We start from the raw sequence: 23,207 nt of genomic DNA, 5'->3' as shown, positions 1-23,207 counted from the left end.
GTGACCCTGAATCCTCCCTTAGTTATGCTGCAATAGGTGTGAGCTGCTGGGGGATTCCCATGATGCACTGAGTGTTTCTTCTTCAGTCGCCTTTCTCACTCACTATGACCTCTCTGCAATGAATTACACTTGTTATTAATCTCCGGCTCTCTTCCACAGCCATGTCTTTTATTCTGTCTTCCTTTCTTTCTAACTTAACCCTAACCGGTCGCAGCAGATGGCCCCGCCCCTCCCTGAGCCTGGTTCTGCTGGAGGTTTCTTCCTGTTAAAAGGGAGTTTTTCCTTCCCACTGTTGCCAAAGTGCTTGTTCATAGGGGGTCATATAATTGTTGTTTTTTTCTCTGTATGCATTATTGTAGGGTCTACCTTACAATATAAAGCACCTTGAGGCAACTGCTGTTGTGATTTGGTGCCGTATAAATAAAATTGAATTGAATTAAATTCACATTGACTTTTCACCTTCTAAGAAATATCAGTGTTTCCTCATTTTATTCTACTAAATATTTGTGTGAATAATTACTACGTAGGTTGATCTTGTTTTATGACCAAAGCTGCACTTTGTGGGTTTACAGTGACCCTGATGTTTCATGCTAAAATTGAAGAAATTTCCCTCAAAGTATCTTTGACACCATGTCATGTTTACAAGAATGGGATGGAAAACATGAAGACCGGTTTGGCTGTTACTGGCCTGCATAACAATGCATAACATAATTATTCAGGGAGCGAAAACACATGGGCATTGCTGAAAGACAAATATATATTTAGATAAAACAAAACAAAACACAAATGTTATACAGCGTGTGGAATTCTGACATTTATTTTAGTTGTCTGGTTGGTATTTACAGATGAAATATTTACAGATAATCAGACATCTTTGTTATTAAGTTGCATCACTTGTCTGATAGTGCTGTGAAAATTCCTGACAGATCCATCTGTGTCATAGGAAGGCTCTTTGCATACGCCGATCATTAATCACAAGTCCTTTCCCAGATTATGGATCTCATCCAGGACAAAGTCCAGGTCCTGCCTGCTGACCTGAGGACTGATCACAACCATCCTGAAGAAGTTGGCTTTTTCTCCAAGAGGCTGGTAGCCTGTCATCATGCTGCCTGTCTTCATCATTCGCTGTTTCACCACTGGGGCCACCTAGAGGAGCAGGGTAGAAACTGCAGTGACTTTTTACTCCATATTAATGTACCAAAAGCCGGCAGCAGTGTGTGAGAGGGTCACACTTTTCTTGTTTATCACAATAGAATTCATGCATTTGCCAAACTAAAACTGAATAATCTCTTCATGTCAGCATTAGAATACATTAAAATAACCCTCTGCAGTGATGAACTCCTTACAGTGTGGAGCTTCTTCCAGAGCTCAGGACTCTCGGGAAGGTTCCTCAGGCTTGGCGGAAGGTACCAGAAGCAAACGTTTGCAAATTCAGGCTGCAGAGAAAAACAGTTTAAATAATACTGCCTTAAAGATGGAAATGAAGGTTAGCTTTAGGGGTTTAGTTTCAAGTCATGTATGAATATGCAAGTACGTACTTCCAGCACAAGACGGAATCCTTCTCTTTTCTTGATCTCCTCTGCAAGATACCTACAATTGCATCACGTCAGGTTTCAGTGTTCAGTTTAAAAAAGAGACAGAAATCAAAATGTCTTCTTGATTGATCTGAAATTTTAATATTACAATGAAACGTGGTTGCACTGCCTTCTACATTAAGGAAACTGGGAAAACTGTACTTGTTATCAGCAGTCATGGCTGTGAGACAGTAAACGTAAAAGTTAAATATAACTTTACTGTGAAGGACAACTGATAATTTCTATTTGCCCACACTGACCTTGCCATGGCGAGGGCTCTGTCCACCCTCTGCTCCAGCTCTCTGCTTCCCAAAGCCTTCCACATGAGCCAGAACTTGAAGGCGTCTGGCTTCCTGCTGCACTGCACCGACTTGTCCCCCGTGTCGTAGCTGACATCGTAGAACTTGTCCTGCTGGAAGAGATAGGAGGCCCGAGCAGAGTGGCAGCGCTGCAGGAGACTCTGAGGGAGCAGAGTGAGGAAGACTTAACAAGAAAAAAGAAATTTAATCTCTTATGATTATACTGAAATGAAAACACAGGATAGAGGATGTAAAGGGCATCTGTCCCAGCTGAACACCTGACTCACATTCTGTTGATGTGGCACATCATTGTGGATCATTGTGACATTGCTGTCACTCTTGCTGGTTTTACTGGTGGTATTCGTTTTTTCATTCAGCAAATATGACTTATCAGACTTATCAGACTCACCGTTTTGTCTCTGACCAGGAAAGCAGAGCACTGCAGAGAGGCCATCAGCATCTTGTGAGGGTTCCAAGCAACAGAGTCAACTCTTTATCAAACAAATGAAAGATGACAGAGCGAGGTTACATTCCACCTCAGTAGGATGCAGTTCTACAAGTTTACGTTCTTCTTTGAAGCCCAAATTTACCAGTAACAGAAAAGTTGGTTTGCAGATGTATAGATAGTATGTCTTGATCTTTTGATAAAGAATGAAAATCACAAGATAAAATTATAGGGACTACAATAAAAATCTGCACGATTAAATGACAACGCTTACTTGTAGAAATTAAAATATATTTCTATGTATTATACAGAGAGTTGCAGTTGTGTGTCACGCTGAAAAAAATCAGCTACTACATTGTATGCTTAGGGGGATTTGTACGTAGTGTTTACCTGTGGATGCCCTTTAACAAGTGTTTATGCTTCTTAGACATGATAGCTGCTCCTCCCCAACATGCCTGAGCACAGACAGACAGAAGAGGAAAGTACTGATGAGCAACGCTGAGCGACAGGAGGGATTAAATGAACGACTTGATTAAATAATGAGCTCACATCCACATGTAGCCACAAGTTGTGCTTCTCACAGATGTCAGCAATTTCGTCGATGGGATCGAAGGCTCCGAGCACCGTGGTTCCTGCGGTGGCGTTTACCATGAAGGGAACTGCACCCTGTGCACACAGAATGAGATAATATCCTTTGGCTCATTTCCCATTTCAAGACTCTTTGTATGGTAGCTCAGGAAAATAAGATGGTTGACTAACCTCACTTTTTGCCAACTTTATTTTCTCCTCAAGGGCTGAGGGAATCATCCTTCCTCTGAAAAAGACACGAGACAACCTCAATTCAGTCACTCTACTCTGTCTCTCTGCATTCATAGATTATCAGGAATTTTAAAGAAAAAAGGAAAGTGCGTGAAACAGACAGTGCACCTCTCATCAGTTGGGACAGTATAAACATTCTTCGTGCCGATCCCCATTAAAGCTGCTCCTTTGGAAATGGAGTAATGACACTGAAAGAGATTAAGCAAGAGTTTGTCAGTAAATATGCATGCCTGTGCTGGTTGCCGGCTTCCACAACCACACCAAATACTTCCAGATAACTCATGGGTTTTATTTTAATGTTTCCTAATGAATTACTCTTTAATCTTGAATGAAGCAAGGAAACCGTTTACTTCAGTTAATATTTGTATGAAACAGGCTACAGTATCACTGCTTTCCAGCATTAAACTTGTGCATTCAGCTCAGTTCGTTTGTATTTCTAAAGGACCGAATCACAATAGTTGCTTCAAGGTGCTTTACATGTACATTCTAAGGTAAAGTCCCTACAATATTTCAGAGAAAACCCCAACAATCATATGACCCCCTATGAGCAAGGCAAAGAAAAACTCCCTTTTAACAGGAAGAAACCTCAGAAAGAACCAGGTTCAGGTTAAGGGAGGGGTGGTCATCTATGTGATCTATGTGTTGGAGGTAAGTTATACTGAGTATTATTATATTGCTTGTTTGTAGTGAATCTTATGCAGGCAGTGACATCTTTTCTGGAAAACCAGCTAATAACACTCTAGGCTTACCCTAATTCTTATCCACACTTACCTCCTGGGACGTTAATATGACCAGTCGCGGAGCAGAAAACATGCCAACCTCTTTGAAATCTGGGCAGTAGCGGTACCTGGCCAAGTTCACAGCATATATGTTGGACAATGAGCCACCTGAAAGGTAATTGTCCCAAGATGACTTTACTTGTTAAGATAAAGATCTTTCTTGATTTCAAACATCCCATTTATTGATGTCCAGTTGGACACACAAGTATAAAGTTGAGTGTACCTGGGTTAAAGATTCCATCACCTCCTTCTTCCCAGCCAATCACCTTGATCATCTTTCTGAGCACAGCATCCTCCATTAAGGTAAACACTGGAGCCACCTCATATGTGTACCTGACGGAAACCACATATGCGTATGATTTAATGTGTAGTGTAGTTCCTGACAGAGCAGTGGACAGCATAAATATCTCCATGTGTGACTTACAGGTTTACAGTAAGTTGTATGACTCACAGATTGGTTTTGACTGCTTCAGCAATGAAGCTTGCCACCATAGAGTAGGGCTCCATCCCTGCGTACAGCTGATTGAAGAAACGGGGATGACCTACAGAGATGGGACAGAAATACAGTACACAGCTAGGATCATATACTAACTATTAGTGTGGCTTTCCTTTTAATTTGATAACATTTGTGCTGAATCATACACTTCATATTGGTGCAATGCAAATTTGTGTCACAGTCACTCAGTATGCAAGCACATCGATGAACAATTATGTATCTGGCTGTCAGGAGACCTACTTAGAGGCTCCTCTGATCTTGAAATTTGGGAAGTCGTCAAATTTGTCAGATCTTAACACTTTCTCCTCTTAAATTTTAAATCCAAGAGCATTGCATATAGACAGCTTACATCAAATCTGTCTGTAGAGCCCAGAGATATTCATTTTGTCTTCAGTTACTGACTGATTGTGCTTTTTCATGTCCTGTAAACTGGGGCATTGAACAGATTGCGTCATTGAGCACTGATGCTTATTATTACACAATCAGGTATATATTGCATGGCATATGGCTTGTGGGAAACAGAAGAAGCACCAAAAGTGAAGCTGTCATCATTAGAAATCAGTATGACAAATTGTAAAGGCAAGAAAATGTTTAGTTCAAATTTATGTTCAGTTTAAGTTTACAATAAGAGTTCTGGTTTGTTTCTTTTTGGTTTGGGCACATCATGTTAGTTGTTTTTCCTCCAAAGCAGGTGCTTAAAAATGCACATAACATAAATACACACCGTTATATACTGTAGGCAGTCGCTGAAAGTTATGAACACTCACTGGTCTTGACACTATATCTGATGGCATCTCTGCATCTCTGCAAGATCTCAGACTCCGGCTCTCCTCTGTCTCTCAGCTCGAGGTCCAGCAGCTTCTTCAGCTGCTCGGGGGAGTGCCACTCACAAACCTGGAAAACAGGCACAGAGGTGTCACTGTCAAGGTCAACCAATAACCATACTTGAAGCATATTTTACACTATCCACCATCTAAAGAGACAAAACTAAAAAAAAGCATGTTAAATATAAATTAAATATAAATATATATACATATAATTTGATTACTTTAGACAGAAACAAACAATATAATTATAACTTTAAGATTCAGTTCTGTTGTTAATGTTTTTTAAATGCTGCTGATTTTAAATGCAACCACTAACCAGTGCTTTTCCTTATTGTTGGTCATTTACATACTGTTACAGTGATGGATGTTTATATTAAATATAACTACAGTGTCAGCTCACAGCTTTGTCTTTGTTCTGTATGACGGGTCGATGTCTTTAAAATGTGAGAACACCAACCTTTGTTAGGGAGGGCCAGCCAATCACAGGTAAGTTGGTCTATAATATATATGGTTTAACAAGTAAACAAAAACAAGCTAATACAGCTCAAACTTAAGGGCTGTGCCAAAGCACGGTGTAAGATAAAATAATCAAGGATTTTATAATCCCCTGCAATTAAATGGAATTTGAATGAATAATTAAAATGTAATTATATTTTCATGCAAATTCGCAAATACTTAAATGTAGGTACACTATAATAAATATGTCAGGTTGCTACACGAAACAAAGAATATTTAAACTGTAAGTAAGTGTATGTAGTCTTTAAATAGTCATAATTAATTTTAGGTGGTGCATGTGTAATTTTAAGTCTTGCATAACTTCAGGTGTGTTACAGCAAGTGTAACAAATTATTATAATCGTTTTAAGTACTGCCAAGCCAATTTCTTGGTAATTTTTTGGAATAACATCATGCATTGTAAGTGCGCTGCACTTTCCTGTAAACTCCTTTTGAAATTCAAATGTTTGCTGTGAGACAACAGTGCTAATCACCACACCACCGTGCTGCCATCTGTGTAAAATTACTTACACTATAACTGTTTCTTGTAAAAAACAAACTTGTTATCCCCTTATTCTAGAGTGCCAACTTTTAAATATTTATAGGTAAATATAATTGCACTGTACTTTCAAAGAAAGTAGTTGGAATTCCATGTTTTAAATCCATTTTAAATACCCTGGATTTCAAATAATAAATAAATACAACAATGCGTTACCTTCTCTTGGACGTTAGTGGCCTTCTTCACTGCCTCGTCCACAATGATTTCCATTGCTTGTCTGATAAAGGACTCTGCTATTTGTTCATCTGCAGTGGAGCTGCTCACATCAAAGCTGCCAGCTGGAGAACATTTTTCAGGTTGTGTCACAGGGGCCTGGCTTTCGCAGGACTTCACACCTTAAAAGAAAAAAGAAAAAAATGGGCCTTACTCTGTCTCATAAGTACAACATTTTTTTGTCCCCTTGTTGCATAAAATAAAAGAAAGGAACAACACATGTCACTTCATTACCCAGTCCTGCTTCTAGTTTCTTAATTTTCCCTCTGATTCCAACGATTTCTTGATTCACTTCAAATTCATTTCGAGGCATTAAGATCATGAATGAAAGAAACAGCTTTCATGTGATGGCAGCTTTATACATTTGTGATTTTACACAAATGTTACTTCCAGTTTAATGTTGCATAATTATCATAAAAAAATAAAGCAGCTGCATAAATGCACATATTTGGCAGGATCCATCTGCTCTGCCCTTCTAAATGCACATGTGGGGAACCAAAAAGGCAGAGAGAGCACAGAAAACATGAAAAGAAGGAACAGTGGAGGGAGGTGGGTTTGCAAAGCAGCATGTCGAGGCAGCAGCGACTCCATGCAGGTTGGAGCAGCATAAATAGCACACACCATATCTAATTTGCCAATAGGATGCACATAACATGTCAGCCGAGTCATCAGATAATGTGGGCTGGCACTGAGATGAGCTGATAGGCTGATTGCAGCCCTTCCTGACTCTGCGGATTGCTTGAACTAACCCTGTGCTCAAGCGTCACCTGCCACTTAACTGTACTTTACGTTACCTTTTCCCTGTGTAAGTGTAACTTTAAAATCTCACTGTGCTATGCCCTCTCATGTCTTGTCATATCTTTCTTGCACTCTTTTGGCATGATTGTCCAAGTTGTCACCTGACCTCTGAGCTGGCTGACCTCTGGCCTTGTCAGTTATGGCAACAGTCCAAATTGTAGGACTTAATGAACTCAGTCACCCTCAAAACAAACTGCTGCTTATCTTTTGAACTCCATTCCAGTAATTCAATTAAAGACAAATGTTACTTTTCAATTTGAAAAGAACAATTTCAAATTCAGTTTTTTTCCTTTTAGCGTTATCTCAAGGCCGGGCTATTTCCAGCAGATACAGAGCAGTGCAGAGAGATAACAAATAGAATATTTAAAGGTCTTTAAAGCGACAAGTTTAGATGTGTGGAAGGCTTTCTGAGGAACTGAGTTAAAGAATTCAAAATCCTTTTTTACTTTTTAAAATGTTTTTCCTTCCCTCTGAGTGTTGTTCCAAAATTTGATGAGGTTATCAAGCTCAAAACATCATTTTTAGTTGTTATTCTTGCAGGAATACTGATTGATTTCTACTGTGCATGAATAAAATATAAAGAATAAAAATACAAAATGACTTTAAACATATCAGAGCATTACATTTATGAAAGAATATAATTTATAGCGCCTAAAAAGATGCAGCATGTGCTAGTTTGTGCTAAGTGAAGTGCATATAACATAAGTGTTATAAGTGATCTTTTGCAAACTAAACTAAAAGTTCCACTGAAAAAGTCTTACCATTAATGTGTCTCTCCATATTTGATGAAATTTCCCAGCTGTGATGCTGCCTTATTTTGTGCCTCTTCTTTATTGCACATTACCACTAAGCCGTCCTATTTATACACAGAAGGACGGACTCTTCTGATGTCATGGAATTTCCCAGATCTGGGTTTGGATGCACAGTAATCAGTAACATCTGCACCACTACACAAACTTACCAGCTAATACCACTGATAGTTATGCTGACTTATGTTTTTACTGTACCTTACTGTTCTTTGATTGGAGGTTAAAAAAGAAACCCTGCACAATGCAGCTGTACAGTTATGGCCGTGAAACACAGAAATAGACGTGCAAAAGTGCATCAAAGAGAAGTGCAATTGATCTCAAGGTTGTGTAACAAACGTTTAGGTAGCTGCATGCAGCTGAGCACCACCAAACTGCTGGACTGAACATTGTCCTTTTACCCCTGTTGTGGAAAATTACTGAAACTGCCCTTACTGTGGAAAGTTACAGAATCTCTCAATTTCGGTTATGTGGTGTATTTTATTGATAGCTAAAAAACAAAACAAAAAACATAATTAAATGCATGAGCTTCAGCAATTAGCAACAGCAAAAAAAGCAAAATGATGTGCACAAAAAGTCTTAGACAGGACATGAGAAGGAGTATTTTTTGTGTGTGTTGGAAAAGGACTCCAAGTGGTTAATCTTTAGCTTAAAATATAATGAAAACACATTTCTGGCCAAGGTGGCGTGTGCATTACAAGGATGCTCAGAAGTGGCAGAAACAGCGATGATTATAACTAGGATGATAATGACAGTTACAGAATGCATTCGCTTCAACTGGGTTGACAAATGAAGCCAAAAACTGCACTTCCTCAAGCTGCCACTTGAGGATTGCTCCAATGAGTGTGGACTCACACAATGGCCAACTTTACAGCATTAAACAGCACGTTTACAGCGTGTATGGACAACCTCTCCTTCATAGAAACTGTAAGGCGGGTGAAAAGAAATCATCACAGAGTTATACTGATAAGGCCTTCAGTTAAGCCTGCGGCTCCTTTGATTGACAGGTGTTCCAGCACTGGCAGTTGTAACCCATGGTGTTTCACTCCTTCTAAATCAAGTCACTGATGTGGACGTCTCAACCATGTTTGTGGCGTTGGCGCCTTTTGGATAATTTTTAATGGGAGTTTTGGTGAGCAGCATTCTAGTATTTTATTAGTCTGTTACTTAGCATTATATCCTGCCGGGCATGCATTGAGTTGGATCCATGCATAGCAAAAGTCCAGTAGCAGTTTTTTTCCCTTTAACTTCTTGCCTTTATCAGACAGCTGATTTGGGGAAAAAAATCATTAAAGAATGATAAAGTTCATACAGTTTGTAACCCTTACCCATTATTGAACCTACATGCAACGTGGAGCAGTTGAGCAATAAAGCCCTGCAGCTTTAGTACAGCACTGTAACAGGTTTATGCTGCTGCAGACCCACAACCATCCTGAATCCTCTGCTACTGATTTATTGCCTTCCTAGAGAGAAGGAGGGGCTTCTTAGAAACTGGAGCCTTCATCTTAGAGATAAGATAAGAAATAAGCGGCATCAATATCCCTTAACGCAATCCAGAGACAAAGTTTTAAATGGAAAAGATTGATTTATCATTAACTATTAATTATAGTCCTGGGAGCTCATGCAAAAATGTAAAATGCCATTTACTTTTAACCCTCTCATGCACAACCAAGTCCTGCAGTGGTACTTCTGAGTAAAAAAACTCATAAAATATGTATGTGGGGTAGTCAGGTTGTTAGTTTTTAATTGTTGCAAATCTGCAACGCCTGCCTTGAGAGGGTTAAAAAATGTTTCCAAACACACTGATCCTGTTAAAAAAGTGTCCACAGCTGTTTTGCCACTTTGTTGGCTGCAGTCTCATCTATTTTTCATCTTTTTTCGTTTTGCACTTCTTTGTCTTCATGACTGTTAGGACCTCCAAGCCTGTAGTTATGTCTTTAAGTCTGACATCATTAGCCATGTCTGGGCCCAAACTCCGCTGCAGGTCCCTAAGTCAAATGATCATTGCAGCATTACTGAGAGTTGAAAAACTGTCTAAATTCTTTCATCTGTAACAAAATGATCAGTGTGGCTGCTCTACCAGGTGTAACAATCCGGTCGTAAAGTCTGACGTCACTAGCCGCGTCTGGGCCTAAACTCCGCTGCAGGTCCATATATCAAACGATCACTATGGCATTACTGAGAGTTGAAAAACTGTCTAAAGTCTTCCATCTTTAATAAAATGATCAGCGTTCTGCTCTACCAGGTGTAACAATTGAGTTTAACATCCAGGCATCCATGAAAACGGAATTTATGACATTTAACGGAGTTAGAAGTTAGCAGGAAGTTAGCTCGCTAGCTTCTATCTAAATACAATATAGCATGTCCTGACTGCGGGGTTTTGGAAATTAAAACGTACAGCTCTGTTATCACTTCCAACATAAATGAAAACAGAAAGCTAAACAGCAGTGACGTTTGTAGGGTTACTGAAGTTTGGGTAGCTGATATATAATGATGTGCTACGTGACCGCTAGTGACACAGCTATGTTAGCATAATATAAACAAGCTAACTGTTTTTCCACTCGATAAAAGTTAACGTGAGTGTTCTCGGTGGTCAGGAACAAATGTAATCGCATGGCAGGATGCTGTAAAAGGACCAAACTTCAGCCAGGAGAACAACTGAGATAATCCATCCACAATACGAGGTTAGTCATTCATATACTGCTGCATGGGCTGGGCTGTAGTTACATCCTAAGGTTTTAAAAACTGAGCTTAAATAAATGATTAGCGGTAATAAAAGCCGAGGGAGGTCAACAGTGATCACTGACTGTTTTAGGAGCTTTTTGAGATCAAATAGAAGAAAATACAAAACATTAAACATGTTAACAACACAAAAGCCATATTAAACGCAGACTACTTTAGACCCGGAAGTAGGATTCCTCACGTCATCACTTAACGACCGGATTAAATTTAACATCCAGGCATCCATGAAAACTGAATTTATGACATTTAACGGAGTTAGAAGTTAGCAGGGAGTTAGCTCGCTAGCTTCCATCTAAATATAATATACCATGTTCTGACTGAGGGATTCTGAAAAAATTTAAACGTACAGCTCTGCTATCACTTCCAACATAAATGAAGACAGGAAAGTAAACAGCAGCGACGTTTGTAGGGTTACTGAAGTTGGGCTAGCTGGTTTAAAATGATGTGCTACATGATCGCTAGCGTGACAAAGCTATGTTAGCATAACATAAACAGTAAAGCTGAAGGGCAAACACTAATGAACGGAGGACTTTTTTCCACTCGTTAAAAGTTAATGTGAGGGTTCCCAATGGTTAGGGGCAAATGCAGGATGCTGTAAACAGACCAAATGTCAGTCAGGAGAACCACAGAGATAATCCATCCACAATACGAGGTTAGTCATTAATATACTGCTGCATGGGCTGGGTTGTAGTTACATATAAGGGTTTAAAAACTGAGCTTTAAAATGATTAGTGGTAATAAAAACCGAGAGAAGCCGACAGTGATCACTGACTGTTTTTAGGGGCTTGTTGAGATTAAATAGAACAAGATACAAAGCATTAAAACATGTTAAAAACACAACACACAACATGCAGACTACTTTGGGCCCGGAAGCAGGATTCATCAGGTCATCACTTAAAGACCGGATTCATTATCAGTTAGAGCTCCTCCTCATCTTTTCTTCTTCTTCTCCTTCTTCTTCTTCTTCTTCTTCTTCTTCTTCTTCTTCTTCTTCGGTGCAACCATATAAATACAGTGTACCCCTTTGGCCCTTTTCTACAATTCCCCTGTAGGAGAGGTTGGTGTCATTTCTTTCCCAACACTGTAAAATGCTCATATATTGTATATTTATCCACCCTGTTTCTGATTGTGATTTTAGTTCAGTTATTGTCATCATTGTGCCTGTTTTTGTTAGATGCTAGAAATGTGCAGTATGTGTGTGCCACAAATGTGTTTTAGGGGCCATTAATGCTAGGATGAATATATAATTCTGGCTAGCTTGGAAGCTGTGATGGGTTGAGCTAACCCTCTTCCCCACTGTTTGTATTTGGTCGTAGGAGCTGGAGCGAGCAAGTTATTTATTTGGAGGTCTTTCTTTCTTTTACCTTTCTTTGTCAGGTATGTCGGATTTGTGTTGGTGTTTTTCTTTTAATCTTATGTCAAATATGTTCCATGTAAGTTCATCCTTTATGTTTAATGTAAAAATAAATGCAGCCCTTTTCCTGTGGGAGAGGAGCTGGAGCGGCAAGTTATTTACTTGGAGGTCTTTCTTTCTTTTACCTTTCTTTGTCAGACACAACGCAAGAACTGCTATGTTTATTGCTATTTTCTGTTATTACTTGCACATCATTAAGGTAATAATACTTCCTTGCTTTTACTTAGAATTATGACTGCAGGTCATATGTGCATATGGGCCAGTCGGGTAAACCAGCTTTCTCACCGAGACAGACTCATGAACTAGCCACTGTGAAGCCACTCTCTAGAATACCACTTTCACAGGGACTCAAGTAAGCTAGGGGCTAAGGCGTCCCCCAAAGTTCACATTTAAACGTTGTCATTTTTTGTCTAGATGCTAGTGTTAATAATTATTTTAGTTGTTTTTCTCAGCTTACTCCTACAGGATTATCCTGTGAGCAACCTCTGTGCCGTGCAATGGTATAAATAGGAATTTGAACGTGTCTCCTTTAATTGACTCTGGTGGAACGCATTTTAAGGTTTCAGTGTTTGATCACTGCCATGTTGGTATTTAGAGCCACAGGTGACAAGCTTTGACAAAGAGGGTGGAGTTTCATTGGCAATCTTGGATAACGAGGTGTATCCACAGATCTGGGTACATCCCAAAAGCACAGCTAGTTGCTAGTTATGCTGAGCAATAGACAGATTAAAGGGCAGAATTTTACTCACTAAAACTGGAGCACAAACCTTTCTATCTGTCACACAATCCATTTGCATCACCATCATCATAAGTGTCTCAAAATAATATAGTTAAAGCCTAGAAGACAACTGCTGGCTATAGCAGGCATCCACCTGTATATCAGCGTGCTTATGTTCCTAAAATTAAGCCTTAATGAAGTTTAAGTAAGTCATTAGATTTCACCCACTGTAAATTTGTTTAAAGAGGAAAATAGCTATTTTTGTATGAGGCTGCAAATACTCTTGGTTCTGCTGGATATTTAAAGTGTGGGAATCCATGGAGATGACTCTTTCAGAGGTAATGCAGTTCTTGCATTTCTGCTGCAGAGGATGCAGCTTGGATAAACTGTAGCTGCAGGTTTGACTGTTGCAGTGGGATGAAACTATCTATCAAATTGTTGCTTGCGGATCTGCAAGATTTCAACCCATTACGGTGTAGTGTGTTAGCAATGGTGTTCCTACTGACTGTGGCCCCAGATACCTTGATATTAATAACATGCTCCTCCCATTTTGAGCTGACCCACCAGCTTTCTTGTGACCGTTTGCACCTCATCGCTGTAGCGGTGGTTTGATCCCTGTGTGCTCCAGTCTCCATTCCAAACATCCTTGGGCGAGATACTAACCCTAAGTTGCTCTCCAATGGATTAATTGAAATATGAATGTGTGTGACAGAAAGCTGTTTGAGTGCTCCGGAAGTGTAGTAAAGTGCTGTATAAGAACCAGTTCTTTCATCATTTACCCATGAGGCATGGAGTTCTAGACAGACAACGACTGATATTTCTTCCATTTCTGAATAACTGCCCCAACAGTTGTCACCTTCTCACCAAGCTTCTTGCTGATGCAGCCTTGTGCAGGTCTACAGTCTTGTCCCAGACATGCCACCTTGTCATGTTTCGGCTGTGTGGCAGGCAGGGATTGGACCCAAACGCAAACTCACGGGGACAGAACTTGAACTCAAAAGCACAGCTTTATTGCTGGAAAATAGAACACAAGCAATACAAAACTAAACTGGGAAAAGCTAATTATAACACATACAAGAAGACACGGGGAGAATCTCACACACAGCATGAGGGACGACACAACACTGACTCAGAGAAACACAGGGTTTAAATACACTGGGGAGTAACGAGGGGAATGAGACACAGAAGGAGGGCACAGCTGGGAGAAATCAGGACTGACGAGACAAGCAAAGCAGGACACATTCACATAAGACACGGACCTTCAAAGTAAAACAGGAAGGATCACACAGAGACGCGAACTTGACACAGTGGAGACAGCAACTAAGAAACAGAGACATAAACCATAAGGCAGAGGACTCTAAGAACCGAGAGACACAGAGGGGAACTCAAACATGCAGACACAGACTTACACAGAACAGAGGGGACACAGAGAAACATGAAGGGCAAGGGATCGAAACTAGAATCCATAGAATAACTCACACAAGTACAATAATACAAACATCACAAAGAACTAAAAACGCTGGGTCAGGAGACCCAGGACCGTGACAACCTTAGGACACAGCCAATCTGTCTGAGCCAGAATTCTGGCTGGGTTGTAAGGGATCAAATACTCAATTCATAACTTTGAGTTTTTTTGTGGAATTTTGGTTTATCTCCTCCCATTAAAATGAACACTGAGAGAGACTGTTCTTTTCTTTGTAACTAAGCAGACTTACAAATTCAACATACTTATTTCTCCAACTGTATGTATCTGTAAATGATGAGTTCTGTTGTGCACATTCATGCCATACACACATGTATACAGCATAAACTCCAACTGCACAATCTGACTACAGTTGGTATTATGATGACACTTAATGCATGTTTGGCTCTTTATTCTCTTTATATCCTCTTGATATATCTCATTAATCCCACTTTCTGTAGATGAGTTGGCATTTCGACATTTAAGCCCAAAGCTTAGAGATGCAGTGTGACAGAAGTTAATGGATGATGTTTGGATCAGACTCAAAGAGTCGTGATTATGTTCAGGCTGATTACAGGGTCATGCATTAGTCACCCAAACGGTGGACCATTGAGAGGAGAGAGAGGGAGGAAAAGATAAACAGATGGATCATCTGGGACGGCTTTGTTCATTCTGGGTTTGAGCTTCTCTTACACTTGAGACGTGTAAGAATTAATGACAAATTTCCCTGCAGTAATTGGACATTACTTTTTATGAAATTCAGTGCTAAATGTTTCACACACAGCAGCAATATTTGGAATATTTAGAGGCATTTTGAACGGACTGGTATCACAACACAGATTTAAGGTAAGTTTCGTATCCTATCATGACTAAAGTGGTGGATTTACCAGAAAACGTGTTGTGCTTTTGCTAAGAGATGTTGGTTAAGCAAATTGTAGTTATGTGAGAAAAAAACCCAAGTGTTTGAATGATATTTAAGTAGGGAAAATAACTGCAGGCACAGAGCCAAAGAGAGGCCAATAGTGGCCATCCTACATACACCCTTCTTAGAACTGGTTATACCCAGTAAAAGCTATTTTTCTAGCAGATTTTCTAAAAATAATTTCTTTATTATTTAAACAACACAACCACCTGTTGGAATTTGTATGGGCTACAACAAAAACTGTCCACATAATTAAATTTGACAGTAGTGTATGATCTGAAACACCTTCCTTGTAGCAGACTTCTATAAGGGACGGTTTTCAAGATGTAAAGTTTAAGTGAGTAATGGAAAAAAAAAATGTCTGACTTGGCTACTTAATGTCTGTCACCATTGTTGTGCGTCTGATGTTAGAATGATTACCGGCTACATCAATAGCTACATCAAACTCAAAGTCAAAAAGAGAAAGAAAATAACAGAAATAAATAGATTTTAAATCTGCATGCATTTATTATTATTATTATTATTATTATTATTATTATTATTAAAAACAGAATAAAAATAAGCCTATACAAAATAACAGCAGATTAACCTGGTTAACCGGAAAAGATTTAAACAGTTTTTTTTCCAACAACTCCACAGATTCAGCTAAAAGGAGCTAAACTGTTCCAAAACATTGGAGCCACAGACTGAAAAGCTCCCCTGTCTCCCCTGGTCTTCAGTCTTATGAGGGACAGCTAATAGATTTTGAGCTTGTGAGCGAAGACAGTAAACAGCATTGTGTTTAACAAGAAGTTGAGTTATGTAGTCTGGAGGTTGTCCATGCAAGGGTGAGAATATTAAAATTAATTCTAAAATAAACTGGGAGTCAATAAAGAGAATAAAATGTCAGCTTGCTTGCTAGAGTCTGTTAAGAGTCTGACCGTAGCATTTTGTGTTGCTTGGAGACATGGCTGAGATTTATCTGCTATAATCTAGGTGCAGTGACACAAAGGCCTTAACATTTCAGAAGAGTAGACTATAATTCACAATTTTGAAATATTCCTTAAATAAAAGAAACAGAAAAGTGAAAACTCACTGGTTCGGGATAAACAGTCAACTAGGGTGTATAGCCTATGCAGCTGGTGAGGCTTAAAAGACACATACAGTTGAATGTCATTAGCATAGAAATGCTAAAAAACGGCAGGCACAAAGATTAAATGATACCTACTTAAGGAAGCATGTAAAATCAGAATAACGGTGGACCCAGGATTGAACCTTGTGGAGGTTAAACAAGCAATCTAAGAGGAGAAGGTGTACGCGCGAACAAAATGTCCTTCTAGAGCAGGGGTGGGGAACTCCAGGCCTAAAGGGCCGATGTCCTGCAGGTTTTAGATGTGTCCTTGATCCACCACAGCTGATTTAAATAGCTAAATTACCTCCTCAACATGTGTTGAAGTTCTCCAGAGCCCTGTCATTTAATTCAGATGTGTTGACCCAGGGTGATATCTAAAACCTGCAGGACACCAACCCTTGAGGCCTGGAGTTCCCCATCCCTGATCTAGAAGAAAAGGAGGATGATGAATCTACTGATTATTCAGAGATAGAAGCCAAAATCTTGAATAGTAATCAATAGTATCAAAGACAGCACTAAATTCAAGCGGTATGAGTACAGAACAATTTCCTACATTAGGCGCCATTAGAAGATCATTGTAGACCTTTAAAAGAGCAGTTTCAGTTACATACTGGCATTGAAGTGTATGATGGTTAATATACAGCTAATATAAGAGGGTAGGCCACTCATCGATCACCATGTATGAATTTTTAATGTAATCAATCTTTTCAGACTTTACCATAACTACAGTCCAGCTCTTCAGCCAAATACCCACGTACCACCATGGCTATCATCGGCGCTGGCTTTGATGACCATTCCTTTAGCAGTGATGAGAGTTACAACCACCTCTTCATAGATACAGAGAACACTGAAGTCAAAGGCTTGTACTTCCAGCGTGGTCAGCTGCTCCGTGGACGTGATGCCTCTTGGTTTGTGGATCCTTCCTTGCGGGCCCTCATCAATGTGGGAGGTATCCGGTATGCTTTTCCCTGGAGTACTTTGGAAGATTTCCCCCAGAGTCGCCTGAGTCACCTCCACTCCTGCACCACCCTGAGAGAGATAGCAGAGTTTTGTGATGACTACGACCCCTTGTGTCATGAATTCTTCTTTGATCGAGACCCTTTAGCCTTTCAGATGATCTTCAACTTCCTGGGCCGTGGGAAGCTCCGCGTGCTGCAGGATGTCTGCAATGTAGCTCTGCATACTGAGCTGCTGTACTGGGGCATTGATGTAGGACAGATGGCACCCTGCTGCCACCACCGCATGATGTGCTCAGTGGATGAGGTGGTGGTGCAGCACCAGCGCAAGGAGGAAGAGTGGAGGGAGAGGAGAAGAGTGATGAGAGCAAATGCAGAGCAGGGAAGCTTCTTCCACAAGCTGGGAGAAGCAGTGGAGAACCCCCACTCTGGTTTTGCAGGCAAAGTGTTTGCCTTCATGTCTGTCATGATGGTTGTGGTCACTGTAGTCAGCCTGTGCATCAGCACCATGCCAGACCAGCAGCAGCAAGAATCTATGGTATGTACCAACCAAAGCAATGGTGTGCACGACCATGTTTTTTTTTAACTCCAAATATGAAATGAGAGTTTGCACTGTGGCACAGTTTATGATAAATAAGGGTCATTTTGAACTGTGAATCATGCAAAGCTACTCTTTAAAGTCCCATTTAAAGCTCACAGTACGTATTGGTATTATCTGCATTTTACCAGCCCTGGTACACTAGATATTAAGTTTGAACTGCAATATTCTAGTGTATTGCTTGTATTGCAATACTATAGCTTAATGCTTCAGTCGGAGTGGAAGCATATTTTTTTGTTAGTATCCGGTTGTTCAGTGATGACGCGACGAATCCTACTTCCGGGTCTAAAGTAGTCTGCGTTTAATATGGCTCTTGTGTTGTTAACATGTTTAATGTTATGTATTTTCTTCTATTTGATCTCAAAAAGCTCCTAAAACAGTCAGTGATCCCTGTTGACCTCCCTCGGCTTTTATTACCACTAATCATTTATTTAAGCTCAGTTTTTAAAACCTTAGGATGTAACTACAGCCCAGCCCATGCAGCAGTATATGAATGACTAACCTCGTATTGTGGATGGATTATCTCAGTTGTTCTCCTGGCTGAAGTTTGGTCCTTTTACAGCATCCTGCCATGCGATTACATTTGTTCCTGACCACCGAGAACACTCACGGTAACTTTTATCGAGTGGAAAAAAAGTTAGCTTGTTTATATTATGCTAACATAGCTGTGTCGCTAGCGGTCACCTAGCACATCATTATATACCAGCTAGCCCAACTTCAGTAACCCTACAAACGTCACTGCTGTTTAGTTTTCTGTCTTCATTTATGCTGGAAGTGATAGCAGAGCTGTACGTTTTAATTTGTTTCCAAAACCCCGCAGTCAGGACATGCTATGTTGTATTTAGATAGAAGCTAGCGAGCTAACTCCCTGCTAACTTCTAACTCCGTTAAATGTCATAAATTCCGTTTTCATGGATGCCTGGATGTTAAACTCAATTCTTACACCTGGTAGAGCAGAACGCTGATCATTTTATTAAAGATGAAAGACTTTAGACAGTTTTTCAACTCTCAGTAATGCCATAGTGATCGTTTGATATATGGACCTGCAGCGGAGTTTAGACCCAGACACGGCTAGTGACGTCAGACTGAACAACCGGATTGGCCACTTTGGCCAGTGGGGTCATTTTAAGGGAAAATGTCTTAATGTGCAGCTGTGACTCAGGACGTAGTTTGAATTGTCTACAAATTGGGATGTTGGTAGTGGTGTGCAGATCGATATTGAAATATCGATTCTTCTGATACTAGTAATTTATGTTCTAGAATTGATTCTCATATTAAAATATCAATATTTTAGTACTTTCTGGTAAATTTGTAGTTTATCATTAACAGGAACACAGTGTAGTGCCATATCACCCTATTAGAGCACTTCGCTCTCGCTCTGCAGGCTTACTTGTTGTTCCTAGAGTATTTAAAAGTAGAATGGGAGGCAGAGCCTTCAATTTTCAGGCCCCTCTTCTGTGGAACCAGCTTCCAGTTTGGATTCGGGAGACTTTTAAGATTAGGCTTAAAACTTTCCTTTTTGCTAAAGCATATAGTTAGGGCTGGATTAGGGGACCCTGAATCCTCCCTTAGTTATGCTGCAATAGACGTAGGCTGCCGGGGATTCCCATGATGCATTGAGTTTTTCCTTTCTAGTCACCTTTCTCACTCACTATGTGTTAACAGACCTCTCTGCATCGAATCATATCTGTTATTAATCTCTGGCTCTCTTCCACAGCATGTCTTTCTGCCGGAGGTTTCTTCCTGTTAAAAGGGAGTTTTTCCTTCCCACTGTCACCAAAGTGCTTGCTCATAGGGGGTCATATGATTGTTGGGTTTTTCTCTGTATCTATGAAGCGCCTCGAGGCGACTTTTGTTGTGATTTGGCGCTATATAAATAAAATTGAATTGAATTGAATTGGAAAGAAACTATATCATTCAGGTCGTCTAAATTGGATGGAACTACTTCCGCTTACGCCTTTCATGGTCATATGCGAAATATGCCTGTATAAATGTGTCACGGCCCCTGGCGTGCACACTCACAACAATGGCTGAGTGTAAACGGAGTCATGTGTGGACGTATTTTACCTCCACATAAAGCCAAGACACAGTTTGCCATACATGTGGCAAGACAGTGAGGTGTTGTTAAACACCTCAGGGTAAATCCTATCACAGAATATGATGAGCTTATGTTGAGGCGAACTGAAGAGGAGGAGAGGGACAGGTGCAGCTGGGGCAAGACAGACATCTCTCGCAGAGTCCTTTAGTGCTGCAGGCAGGCAACGTGTTCAAATAGCGCACAACTTCAGTTTTTTTTATTTCTATATGATAATTCTGCATTATTAAGCAATAAAAACAAGTAGTCTGATGTCCTGTAATCATTATGAAGCTATATTATTACAATTACATAATACAATTATATATTGTATTATGAAATACTGTACAATGAAACATTAAGTTTTTGTACACAGCATCAGTATCATCGATACCATGAATTTTACTTGGTATCTGATCAGAAAGCAAATCAGTGGTATCGCACATCACTAGATGTTGGTGGTTTACTCTGTCTTCTCCAGCCAGAATGTCAAAGTATCCAAGAGCAAAATACTGAACCTACCGCCCCCGGTGCATCCATCAGACTGCGATGGTGCTTAGGTATAAAAAAAATCGCTTACATGAATAGATGTATGATTGTGTGAATGAGGCTTTGAGTAAAAAGTGCTTTGATTGATCAGTCAGAGTAGAAAAGTGCTATTTAATCACCAGTCAATTTAATGTGACTTTAAAATTTGGAACAACCTTTAGAGAGTTGGTAAATAAATTCAGTTAGACCTCTTTGATCAGTCAGTACTTACTGTACTTTCGTTATGTTTCTAAGTTGAACCATGTGTGGAACTTCAAATTTGACCCAATGAATTAGATTCTGTAGTTTCTGACAGTATTTATAAGTTTTTAGTTTTATCCTTGTTTAGTTGCTCATGTATTTATTTGTTGCTACTAGGTAGATATAAAAAGAATTTATAGCTGCAATCTGCCACGTGCATGGCACCACAAAATTGCTCGGCTCACAGTTGGAACCACTGGCATAGTGTTGGTCAATTACCTTGACCAACACTATGTAACAATTAGCTCTCAAACCGGTCAAAATGTGGTCTGGTTTTCAAAGGGAAAACAGGCTACATATTAGCACAACCATCATCATAACCTTGGTGGAAGAAAGGTACTAAACTAGTGTTTTGCACCAATGCTGGTTATCAGCCTACAAGATAATTATTAAATTGTGTACATTTAGATCAATTAAATTTACCAATGGATTTCTGTCTTTTGTTACTCTTGCAGGGTGAATGCTCTCAGAAGTGCCGAAACATGTTCTTGGTAGAGTCGATTTGCGTGGCTTGGTTCACTTTGGAGTTTCTGGTGCGATTTTTCCATGCACAGAGCAAGCTGGAGTTCATTCAGGGACCACTCAACATCACTGATATAGCCGCCATCTTGCCCTACTATGTTTCCCTGTTTCTTGAGTTTAAGGACGAAACAGTGCACGATATTGTTGCTGGTGCAGGGAAGAGCACTCTAGATAAACTGGGTCTAATCCTGCGTGTGATGAGGGCCTTGCGTATCATGTATGTCATGAAGCTGGCCCGTCACTCTATGGGTCTGCAGACTCTGGGGCTGACCATGCAGCGAAGCGTGACTGACTTTGGCCTGCTGCTGCTCTTCATCTGTGTCGCTGTGGCCCTCTTTTCTCCACTTGTCCACCTTGCTGAAAGTGAGCTGGCTCCAAATGCTGCTAGAACCCCCCAGCTAATGTTCAGCAGCATCCCAGCATCATACTGGTGGTCCATCATCTCCGTGACCACCGTGGGGTATGGAGACATGGTGCCACGCAGCATTCCTGGCCAAGTGGGGGCGCTAATCATCATCTTAGCAGGGATCCTCATCCTGTCCTTCCCTTCCACATCTATCTTCCACACTTTTAACCGCACTTACAATGAACTTAAAGAAGAGCACAAGAGGCTGTGGAAGGAAGAGAGGGGTGCTGAGCTTGCCACTGGGGCTGAAGAAAGCATGAAAGAAAGAGAAACATGGCCTGATAATTGGCCTGAAACTGATTTTCTGCCTGATCTAGATGATCATTATTACCTCTCCATGAAAGACATTCAAATGCTGGATAAGAACACAAGCCATCAACCACTTATTGCTCCTGCTACATTTTGATTATATGAAAATACATTCCTGATGGGACTTGGTGTACACTCAGAAAAGCTGTAGGAGGTAGAAAATATGGATATGGACATTATTTTTGTGATGATTGTGATAGCAAACTGGAAACTGCACCTAGAACAGAAACAGCTGCATTATACTGATAACAAAACTTCCATTCTCAGGAAGCATCTGCACAGACAGATGCTAACACAAAGCTAGCCAAGAACCGAAACTAATGTTAAGGCAGTGATGAGCAGTAAGGGTTGTTGCAATGCAGCCTTTATTTTTTTCTCTTCAAGTTCCTACAGTAGTGTTCATATGTAAATGGTACAAAAAAAATCATGTGTCCTAAGTAGGACAGGGATTTGTGTTGGTGTGTGGGACTGTAGCTTAAGGTTTATATTAACAGTGTGTAATACATTACTTTTTGAGTAATCATCCCAACATTGTTCACCTACCTTTGTCGCGTCTGCTTAAATGTAAATGTAGTGTATAACTGATTTATTATTTGAGTACTGTGAACATTTACTGTAATATACATTACCTAAACTTATATAGACTTTGGGTATGCATATTTATATGTGCTGTGAAACATGTCACGGTCCGGGGAAGTGTTATGTTAAACCTTGAATTTCTGTGAAACTTCCTATCTGTTCAGTCTGTGTTTGGGTGCGCCTTTTCGCTTCGGCCTTTCAGCCTTCTGACAAAACGATCCACAAATTCATTAGTTTCTTGGTCAAAAAGGGGATAGACCTACATTTGATAGTGGGAAGTAGAGGCAGACAACTCCTTTAACAATAGTTACTGACAAAATGCTGATGCAACACTGTTTGTTGAAAATCAGTGTGTTTTAATGCTTTAATGCTATTAACCAGAAACCACTTTTTGTCCAACAAAGGGCAGACATGTTCATTAAACAAGCCCTGAAGAAAACTACAGCATGTCACTGTGGAAAGGATTTTCTCTGCTGCAGACTGCAGTACAATAATT

General features: G+C 40.1%; 2 protein-coding genes across 2 annotated transcripts; one reads left to right on the top strand and one right to left on the bottom strand.

The window, feature by feature from the left end:
* Window positions 1-806: 806 nt before the first annotated feature.
* Window positions 807-8,188, bottom strand: LOC308405833 (acidic amino acid decarboxylase GADL1-like). The gene is made up of 15 exons (XM_080896591.1): window positions 8,065-8,188; window positions 6,449-6,627; window positions 5,180-5,306; window positions 4,368-4,458; window positions 4,140-4,249; window positions 3,909-4,024; window positions 3,246-3,325; window positions 3,078-3,132; window positions 2,868-2,984; window positions 2,709-2,773; window positions 2,283-2,364; window positions 1,835-2,034; window positions 1,539-1,590; window positions 1,347-1,436; window positions 807-1,146 (listed from the first exon to the last, which is right to left on the bottom strand). Exons 1-15 carry the CDS (start codon window positions 8,081-8,083, stop codon window positions 973-975), a joined length of 1,557 nt encoding a protein of 518 aa, XP_080752717.1. The 5' UTR covers window positions 8,084-8,188; the 3' UTR covers window positions 807-972.
* A 9,052-nt stretch (window positions 8,189-17,240) lies between these two features.
* LOC308405517 (voltage-gated potassium channel regulatory subunit KCNG2-like) lies at window positions 17,241-22,229 on the top strand (the record flags this gene model as incomplete). Its single annotated transcript, XM_080896189.1, has 2 exons — window positions 17,241-17,972; window positions 21,351-22,229. The coding sequence occupies 2 exons, from the start codon at window positions 17,241-17,243 to the stop codon at window positions 22,227-22,229; spliced, it is 1,611 nt and encodes a 536-aa protein (XP_080752315.1).
* Window positions 22,230-23,207: the final 978 nt, after the last annotated feature.

Source organism: Rhamphochromis sp. 'chilingali' (genome assembly GCF_963969265.1).
Source record: "Rhamphochromis sp. 'chilingali' genome assembly, chromosome: 11".
NCBI classification, from domain to species: Eukaryota; Metazoa; Chordata; class Actinopteri; order Cichliformes; family Cichlidae; genus Rhamphochromis; species Rhamphochromis sp. 'chilingali'.
The sequence above is the reverse complement of the archived record's forward strand: the minus strand, read 5'-3'. Positions and strand labels throughout refer to the sequence as shown.